The sequence below is a fragment of the Bison bison genome, unplaced genomic scaffold, assembly GCF_000754665.1.
Source record: "Bison bison bison isolate TAMUID 2011002044 unplaced genomic scaffold, Bison_UMD1.0 scf7180017864383, whole genome shotgun sequence".
Lineage (NCBI taxonomy): Eukaryota > Metazoa > Chordata > Mammalia > Artiodactyla > Bovidae > Bison > Bison bison.
The window spans coordinates 717,962-728,138 of NW_011494955.1; the positions used below are offsets into that span (position 1 = coordinate 717,962).

Consider the following 10,177-nt stretch of genomic DNA (forward strand, 5'->3'; position numbering starts at 1 on the left):
TGGAATGAAAACTGACCTTTTCCAGTCCTGTGGCCACTGCTGAGTTTTCCAAACAAATTTACTGGAATATTGAGTGCAGCACTTTCACAGCATCATCTTTCAGGATTTGGAATAGCTCAACTGGAATGCCATCACCCCCACTAGCTTTGTTCGTAGTGATGCTTCTCTCAAAGGTCCACTTGACTTTGCCTTCCAGGATGTCTGGCTCTAGGTGAATGATCACACCATCGTGGTTATCTGGGTCATTAAGATCTTTCTTACATAGTCCTTCTGTGTATTCTTGCCACGTCTTAGTCTCTTCTGCTTTTGTTTGATCCATAGCATTTTCTGTCCTTTATTGTGCCCATCCTTGCATGAATTGTTCCCTTGGTATATCTAATTTTGTTGAAGAGTTCTCTCTAGTCTTCCCCATTCTGTTGTTTTCCTCTGTTTCATTGAAGGTTTTCTTATCTCTCCTTGCTGTTTCTCTGGAGTTCTGCATTCAGTAGGGTAAATCTTTCTTTTCTCCTTTGTCTTTTGCTTGTTTTCTCAGCTATTTATTTGTAAGGCCTCTTCACAGATGACTCCTAAGGTTTTTGTCTTTACAGCTGAACATGGGGGTCTCCATTCACAGGGCTGGAGCAGTCAGTAAAGGGAGTAGGAACAATTTCCAGTGAGGATAGCGGGAGTTTTGTTTTGGGCCATGTTTAAGAGCCTGATGTGTTTCAGAAAATATAGAATGGAGGTATCCAGTTAGTTGGAGGTTATAAAAATGTAGAAATCTGAAACAGTTCAGCATTAGAGCCACATAGGTGGTGACCACTGGGTGGAAGGAGCTCAGTGTCACATTTAGGAAAGGGAATTCTCATCCTTGGTAATGTTACTCTCAGGTCAGAAAGAACAGGTCATTCTGCATCTCTTTCTGGGCCACCTGGTTGGAGGAGATGGCATTTGTGGGAGGAAGGGACAGTCTAACAAGTGGCCAAGACTCCCAAGGGAAGAGTGGACTGTGGTGAATGCAGAGGCCCAGGAATAACTGGGGCAAAGGGACCCTGAGACTGGAGCTGCTCTTGTTCAGCATTTTCTTGACTCACAAGAACTTTGTGGTGATCTTTCATGGAGCCTGATGTATTTCACTCACACTGCTAGATGAGTTTAGAGGTGAATGGGAACATTTGTGTCCATGTAATGAGAAGAATTACATTCCCTGAAGTTTTTAAGTTGAAGTGTTAACCCCCAGGACCTCAGAATGGGACTGTATCTGGAGGTGGGATTTTTAAAGAGGTAATTAAGTTAAAGTGAGGTTATTAGCACGAACTACTAGTGTCTTTGTAGTAAGAGGAAGTTAGGACTCAGGTATGGGAAGATTATGGGAACTCACATGGAAAGTACCAGTGAATTTTAATCCTTAATAAGCCAAAGATTGAGACTGCAAATGTTTCAATAATGGTAGTAGGAAAGAGAAGGGCTCTGATAGTAGGGTACATCAGTGCATGCATGCTCGGTTGTGTCTGACTCATTGCAACCCCATCCACTGTAGACCACAAGGTTCCTTTATCCTTGGGATTTCCCAGGCAATATTTACAGTTGGTAGTCATTCCCTTCTCCAGGGGATCTTACCAGACCAGGGATCAAACCCATGTCTCCTGCATTGGCGGGCAGCTTCTTTACCATTGAGCCACCAGGGAACCCCAAAGGGGAAAGTGCAAACAAATTGGGAAGAGGGCTATGGTATATTTTAAGATCCATGCATGGTTCTGGGTGCCTGAGACTGAAGCACAGATCAGAGGCAGACAAGGCGGGGGGCCTGGATTTTAGGCTGCCTCAGATGGTTGGACTTCCCTGGCTCAGACGGTAAAAGCATCTGCCTACAATGAGGGAGACCTGGGTTCGATCCCTGAGTTGGGGAGATCCCCTGGAGAAGGAAATGGCAACCCACTCCAGTATTCTTGTCTGGAAAATCCCATGGACGGAGAAGCCTGGTAGGCTACAGTCTGTGGGGTCACAAAGAGTCAGACACGACTGAGTGACTTCACTTTCAGGTGGTTGGGTCTTGCACAGGGCTGTAGCAGTAGGGGGTTCTCTTTATCGAGGCCTCTTAAGCTGTGTGATGAGTCAGAGAGACAGTTGGGACAGCTGTGCCTGCAGATGAGAGATGTGCACGTGGAGAGGTAGTGGGAGCTGATGATTCCACATCTTCAGCACTGGACTGACAAGTGCAGATTGAGCCCATGTGATTGTACCTGGGAGGTGCCCTCTGGGTTCCCCAGGGATGGGGCCTGGCTGGCAGGGGTTAGGTGCCCCCAGTGAGGCCTTGCACTTGGATGGTAGCTATTGGCCCACCTGCCTTTTACAGCTGAGGACTGGATACAGTGATTCATGGGACCTGAAGAGAGAGTGCTATTAGTGGCACCAGGTCCTGGGCAAACGTGGTCATTTGTAAGAGTCACAAGGCCTGGGGTGGTCCACTACATGGGGCTGAGCTTTGAATGTGGCTTGGGTGAACAGAAGAAAGTTGTGATGGCTGAGAGTGCAGCCCGGAAGTGGAGAGGGCCACGTGTGTCTGAGAGCAGACATGTTCTGAATGCAGAGTCTGAGGCAAGGACCTGCCCCTAAGTAATGAGGTCTCCAGAGAAAGATCTGGGGCTGCTGCAGCTCAGGAAGTCATGAGAAGTCCCTGGGAGTATTTGAATCCTGTTTGAATTGGCAAAGTATACTCTGGATGTTTTTTGCCAGGTTGTGGTGTAAGCCTAAAATTAAAGATTAAAGCCAGTGTTATTTAAGTGCTGTGCTGTGAAACCATGAGGACTTCAAATGGCCTGAGTGCTGGTTCTTCTCACTCTGCTCCTACACATAAGGTCTCCTAACCCAACAGTCTTCTTTCTCACAGGGATTAAGTGGACTTTCTGCTCATCCCTTCTCAGGTGGTTTCAGTTCCCTGCCTGCCCCTGGAGGATCATTGTTCACTCTTTCCATTCATGTAGCTCCACTCTGGCTCTGTGAGTGTGTGGTCTCCTCATCTCCCAGACTGAGTAGATGATTAATATGTTGCTGTTGCTCTCATCTGACCAACATTAGGTCTCCTGTGTTTGGTCATCTCTACAACCATAGGACATGATCCCATCCTCCCCCCTAGGGTAAAGTAGGAGATGATTGAACTACCATAATTTATAGGGACACCAAAGAGGCACTTAAGCTGTGGGGTGGTCAGATGGTGGCCTGGGACATGTGGCTGTGGTGTCTAGAGATGTGAGGGATGTACCATATTAAGAAGGATGTGCATTTGCAGAAGGAGTAAGTCTCAGGGCCCCAGTGTGAGACCTACCTGGTTTGCCCACAAGTTAGGGACATTGCCTGGCAGCTGTGCCATGTCTTTTTGTCTGTGTGCCTCCTCTTGGTGACTTCTGGCCCCAGTGATCAGTGGGGCCATTTGCAGACAGTGGTCTGGTTTCATCTCCCGAGTTGGAGAGAGGGTGGGCATAGGTCGATGTGTCAGTGATGGGTTATGGTCTTTGGGAGAGTTTGTGATTTCATCTTTCCCCCATCATGGCAGGGCAGTGTGACCTTTGAAGATGTGGTTGTGTACTTCTCCTGGGAGGAGTGGGGTCTCCTGGATGAGAATCAGAGATGCCTGTACCACGATGTGATGCTGGAGAACTTTGCGCTTGTGACCTCACTGGGTAAGGCCCTCACACCTACCCCAGTACCTTGTACTCAACTCTGCTCACTTCAGACACAGGTGCTGCCTCCTTTCCCCAATTGCCTGGCTAGTAGGCACTAGGGTCAACAGGGCTGGGCTAAGCTACCTCTTCATGAGCCTGCCACCTCTAATTGTGCTGCCAAAAAATCCAACCAGTGTCCCAGTCTGCTGTTCATGAAACTCTCACATAGCACTGAAATGTCACTCAGCCAAGGCTCTCATGAAGGGTGTTGGCAGAGAACTTGAACTGGATGTTTCTTTCTTTTCTGCACCTCTCCCCTTTACATTCTTTATCTTATGAGGCCTTCCTAATTCTTAAGACTTTCAGAGCCTCAATACTGCACATCAACCTCATATTGAGAACAATCCAATGGGCTGTGCTGAGTCTCACACAGAATTGTGTAGAGGCTGCCCCCTCCACCACAGACGACAGGCATCTCACCCGCACGTCTGTGCTTTCAGGTTGTTGGTATGGAATGGAGGAGGCAGTGGCATTTTCTGTGGAGAGTGTTCCTGTAGAACAAACATCACGGGGCAAGACTGTAGTTCCATACCCATCCATTGAGAAGACTCAGCCCTGTGAGGGGTGTGTCAGGGCCAGGAGAGATGATCTACAGCTGCCTGAGCACCAAGGCCTGCATCCTGAGCAAAACTCACAGCCCAGTGAGGAGTGTGAGAAGCAACCAAGGTTCAGCCCTGGCCTCCACCCAGAGCCCAGCAATGAGAAGCCATCCAGAAGGGACACAGACAAGGCATGTGTGAGAAGTTACAGATTTCACATATCAGCAAAGCCCTTCACTTGTGAGGAAGTGGGCAAGGATTTCCTGGCTATGCTGAACCTCCTCCAGCATCAGGCCACACTCAAAGGGACAAAGCCACAGAGCAGCTTTCAGTGTGCAGAGCCCTTTCTTGGTGGAAAAAGTCAGTACAAGTGCAGTGAGTATGAGAAACTGTTTAGCTGTGAATACACACTTTTTCAGAATCAGCAGATTCTCACTAGAAAAAACTATCAGGACTGTGATGACTGTGAGAAACCTTTTAACCAAAGTTCCCTCCTTATCAATTGCCAGAGACCTGATAACACAGGAGCAAGGCCTTATGAGTGCAGCGAATGTGGGAAGTCCTTTAGCCAAAGCTACAGACTCATTCAACACCACAGAAGTCACACTGCAGCCCGGCCTTATAAGTGCAATGAATGTGGGAAAGCCTTTAGCTACAAACTAAGACTTGTGCAGCACCTACAGATTCACAGTAAAGTGAGGCCTTATGAGTGTGGTGAGTGTGGGAAATCCTTCAGCTACAGCTCTACTCTCATTAAACACCAGAGAGTTCACACTGGAGCCAGGCCTTATAAGTGTGGTGAGTGCGGGAATTCCTTTAGCCAAAGCTCCAATCTCATTCAACACCAGAAGATCCACAGTGGGGCAAGGCCTTATAAATGCACTGAATGTGGAAAATCTTTCAGTTACAAATGCAAACTTGTGCAGCACCTGCGCATTCACACTGGAGAGAGGCCTTATGAGTGTGGGGAATGTGGGAAATCCTTTAGCCACAGTTCCACCCTCAATCAACACCAGAGAATTCACACTGGAGCCAGACCTTACAAGTGTGATGAATGTGAGAAATCCTTCAGCCAAAAGTCCAATCTCATTCAGCACCGGAGAGTTCACACAGGAGAAAAGCCTTATGAATGTGGGGAATGTGGGAAATCCTTTAGTCAAAGCTCCCACATCATTCAACACAGAAAACTGCACACCAGATAACCTCACGAATGCAATGACTGTGAGAACACCAGTCACAGCCAGTGTCTACATTCAACTAGAAAATTATGCAGCAGATTTGGGGAAACCATCTTAAAGATCTAAGCCCAACAGGGAACATGGGTTTCTTGGTGAAGGGGCCATCTCCTAGAAGTTGAGCATTATACAGCTGAACATACACAGCAGAAACATTCCCTTTGCGTTTGTAGGTTGGTGGGAAGCTTTTAGGAGCCTTTCTGCATATTTCACTGCTGGCTCTGTTTCCTCAGTTACATCCCTTCTGGTTTCTGCAGCAGAAGCCTCACCCCTACCAGCCAGTAGTTTCCAGGTTCCAACACTTTTTATCAGTCCTGGCAGTTCGATCAGGGGAGGGAGATGTCTCATCTCTGTCCCATTCTCTACAGAACAGTATGAATAATTTTCAGGGGTACTTCATATTCCTTCCCCTCTGACAAATTAGGGCTCAATCCAATTTTAGCGAAGTGTGGGTAACATTGACAGCAGTAGGCTTACCATCTTCCCCAGAGGTCCAGCTTGCATAGCTGCCAAAAGTCTCCTGGGAAAGAGAGAGGGCTTTTAGTAAAGGGCCCTAATTTATGGCTTGGATGCAAGGAATATGGGGACCCAGAGGTCACCTGTAAGAAGCATAGAAATCAGTTCCCTTTTCCCCAGTATTACACATAATGCTGAGCACTGTTGTGGAGAAGCTCCAGGTACTGCAAAAATCATGTGCCTTCAGGTCTCAAGCTGGGTTTTCTGGTGTTACTGAACGATTTCAAGGGTGAAGCCAGAAACTTCACACAGAAATGCTGGATGTGGTTATGTGCACTGGAGGAGGCTGTGGCAATGAAAGGACGCGCCTGCTGTAAAGGCGCCTCCACAAATGTCCCAGTGACTGTGGTGTGTTAGATGCGTGAGTACACTCCGCTTATGTATTCTTCCTTTAGTTGCGGTCATTGTCAGAGCAAATAAAGCTTTGCTTATTCTCATAACCTCTGGCCTTTTCACCCTAAGCATCATGCTGCACAGACAATGACAGACGGGGATGAAGCTGGAGCCCAGGGATATAGCTTTTGTGACCAGTTTCCTGCTGACTCAAAAACAGTCTTTACTAGTATATTTTTTTCCTTGATGGAGGGCCTGCCAGGGAAAGGCAGGTTTCTAAAGCTCTGGTTATGGGAAAAAAGAAAAAGACTAGGAAAATTTCTACATAAAACAAATTTCTACAAAGTTTTATTGAAATATAATTGATTAAAATTGTACAATATGATACTGTTTACTTGTACACCCATAAAACTATTAAAAAACATATCTACAACAAATAGTTTGCTTGTTCCCTTTCATTTTTTTTTTTTTTTTTAGCCACACTGCATAGCTCCTGGGATATCTCAAGTCAACCAGAGGTTGATCTGGGGCTGTGGCAGTGAAGCCCAGGTTTCTAGCCTCTAGGCTACCAGGAAACTCACTTGTACCCTTTTAAAAACTCTGCCTTCTGTCCTTTATAGTCGCTATTGGTTTTACTTTCACAGTAAATTCGCTTGTTTTATAAAATTGTATATAGTTGGAATCATTAAACTGTTCACTTTTTAATTGATCTTGTGCTTTCTTCCCTGTGCAGTTCACAGTGTTGCTTATGTAAGTACCTTCATTTCTCAGCAGAGTATTCCTCTATAGAGGTACCCGTTTATTTACCCACCTAATTGCACATTGGCTTGTTCCCAGTTTTGGCTGTTACAAATAAAGCCTTATGTTATAACCGCTGGAAAGGAATGGGTGACGGGAGCTTCAGCTTTCTGAAGCTTTCACTCTGCCTTCATCTAGCTCACTAGGCCCACTATAATAGTGGATTGTAACACCTAACATCTCGGGACCACTCTAAGATAAAGAATCTTCATTGCTCCAAGTAACTTATACACAAAATACAGTACTGAGGTATCCCAAGCTGCTTGCAAAATACATCTTTAGAAGCTTCTGTGTTTCATAAGTTTCATCCATCATTCCAGTAGAATTTACCACATTCTAGATGTGGTTCGTTTGGTCTCTCTGAAGCTGTTTAAACATACTGACTGCACCCAGGCCCCATGCTTGTAAGCTGGGTGTTCTGGAAGTTGCTGATGATTTATCCGTTTTGCTGTCCCCTACTCAGCATAGCCTGGAAAACATTCAAGTACTTGTATGTGCCCCAGTGTAAGAAACCCTTCCTTCCAGTCTCCTGCACCCTAATACACCCTTGAGCTCTGTAAACCTACTCAGGACAAGTGAAAACCATGAAACCCTAGAGACCACCACCCTTGGAAACTAATAAAGGCAGAGCTTCAAGTCTGTGTTCCCTTCCTTTCCCTCACCACCTCACTGTGGCATGCCCCCAGGACACCCTCCACAGGCTCTCAGTAATGTCTTGTTCCTCAAGTTTCGGATCAGATTTTGTTGACGTTCTTCCTACGGTTATAGTAAGAACCACAAGCACTGCGGTGCAGGGGGAATGGCATTAGGACTCGATGAAGTTACAAGGTCTTCCAGTGAGTGCCTGGGGCATCCCAGCTGAGAGCATCCATCACTGCTACCAATGGCTGGGACCTACAGCACATGGTGAGTCGGCCAAAAAGTGCAGTCAGTTTTCTGCATAACATCTTAATAGCAAAACCTAGACAAATTTTTGTGCCAATTCAATATTACTAGCTCTTTAAAGGAGTAGGGAGAGAAAAAACCTGGTATTTTCATGTGGTATTAAAAAGTACCTACAAGTTACTTCGCTATAAATAATCACTAATTACAATGTGAATTAAGACTTGGATGATGTCCCTGAACAACATTATCACAGTAAAAAGTCAAAACTTGTAAATTTTTGCCAGACATACTAAGTGAAACACCAAGGGAAAGAGAGTTGAGTGCTGGTTTTGGCAAGACTTTTAAGGTCACTGTAGTAATAAGGTGAATCCCACCTAAGAATGGAAGAACTGCTTATGGACTCTATTGAAGTAAGTCACTTGTTTGGGAAAGTTGGAATTTTGACAACGAAATTAAGAAATAATCCCTTGTACATCACAACAATTTGGGAAGGATACAGAAATAAGACAGAGCTTAAACTCCAGCAAAGTACTTAAATGGGGAGGAAGGGGATTCGGGAAGAAAACACTTCTGCTTTGAAGTGGCCTGGGGACTTAACTTGCTTGAGCTGCACCAGGTGTCAGTTACAGCACAGGGGGAATCTTCGATCTTCGCTGTGGCGTGCAGGATCTTTAGTTGCAGTATATGGGATCTCAGTTCCCTGACCAAATGTCAAACCCTGGCCCTCTGCATTGGGAGCATGACGTCTTAGCCAGTGGACGACCGGGAAGTCCCCACCCAAAACTTACTAACTTCCACAACAGGGGGAAAAAAGCCAACTTAAAACCAGCCAAATTAGAGAACATTCTCTAATGTTCAAACGAGCCAGTTGGAACATTAGAGAATGCCTTTGCTGCTTTTGAACGCATCTGTTAGAATCGCCTGGCTTCCAGGTGGCACTGGAGGTACAGCACCCACCTGACAACAAAGGAGACGTGAGAGACGTAGGTTCCATCCCTGGGTCATGTCATGAAGAGCCCCTGTGGGAGGGCAGGGCAACCCACTGCAGTATTCTTGCCTGGAGAATCCCAGGGACAGAGGAGACTGGTGCGCTACACAATCCATGAATTTGCAAAGAGTCAGACACGACTGAAGTGACTTTGCACACACGCACACTAGTCACCACTGTGTGCCACGCATTAGTCCAAGCGTGTGGTGCACAGGAGACAAAAAGCGAGGAGGCCTTTGTGGTTAATAGGTGAGGGGGGATTCTGACCTCACACCTTGGGCTCCAGCTGCCTGCGTCCTGCAGTCCCCTCCGTGCAACTGTGTCCCTGCTGCTGCTGAGAGGCTTGGGAGGCCAGGCTGGCCGCTCCCAGCGCCGCGTGCCCAGGTCCACTCCACGCTTCCAGGGAAGCAGCTCCAGCCCATGGGGTGTCCTCACTGGGCTCACTTGGCTTCCTGTGCTTCCTCCTCCCACGAGGCTGGGCCCCTGCACACCTGGAGAGCTACAGGAAGCAGGAGGGGTGGGCACTGGCCTCCCTCGCCCCATGACCTGGCCACTGTGTGCCCTGGCCACCTTGGCCTTGGCTCACCGTGCCTGCTGTGTTCCTGGCTGGCTGGCCTCCCCTGGACTGTGTGCGGTGATCTCTTCTGCCAGCATGATCTTGGTTTTTCCCCACAGTGACCTCTTTAGATCACATGCATTGGCCCTGCTCTGTAGGGCCTCCTTTCTGACAATAAAGTGTGGACCCTGAGGTGGGGGGGCGGGGTGCGGGGAGTCAGAAAGACAGAGAATGAAGAAAAGAAATTAATAGGATGAAAATTTCCAAGGAGAAAGAGTAGTTTCGTGTAATAAATAGTGCAGGGGGTTGGGTTATAAGTCGTATAAACTAAAAACGGGTAAGAGCACACTCCAGTCTAGATGTGATGAAAGGGCAGGCATGAGATTCAGGGGATGAAAGGAGCGGAAACACCACTGGAACATGTCTGAGGCCAGAGTACACTCTCAGTACTTGGCGGGAGAGTCTCAGGGCAGTGCAGAGGCGTCTCCAGGCCACAGGTAAGACTCGGTCCCTTCAAGGACTCAGGTAGGTGGGGACACACCGCCAGGGGAGGGGGCACGCTCTAGTGCCCACGCAGTGAGTTGCGTTCCTCATCAATGCACCAGCAGCCCCCTCACCAAATATCA

General features: G+C 47.3%; 1 protein-coding gene across 1 annotated transcript; it reads left to right on the forward strand.

The window, feature by feature from the left end:
* The first annotated feature begins 1,955 nt into the window (after positions 1-1,955).
* On the forward strand, positions 1,956-6,761 carry LOC105001405 (zinc finger protein 501-like). The gene is made up of 2 exons (XM_010857657.1): positions 1,956-3,659; positions 4,142-6,761. Exons 1-2 carry the CDS (start codon positions 3,485-3,487, stop codon positions 5,440-5,442), a joined length of 1,476 nt encoding a protein of 491 aa, XP_010855959.1. The 5' UTR covers positions 1,956-3,484; the 3' UTR covers positions 5,443-6,761.
* Positions 6,762-10,177: the final 3,416 nt, after the last annotated feature.

What these genes read in the sequence shown, in the direction of transcription:
- LOC105001405 (XM_010857657.1), top strand. Translation starts at nt 3,485, where the DNA reads ATGGTCTTTGGGAGAGTTTGTGATTTCATCTTTCCCCCATCATGGCAG. An exon ending in TGCGCTTGTGACCTCACTGG is followed by an intron (nt 3,660 to 4,141) that starts GTAAGGCCCTCA and finishes CTGTGCTTTCAG; the next exon opens with GTTGTTGGTATGGAATGGAG.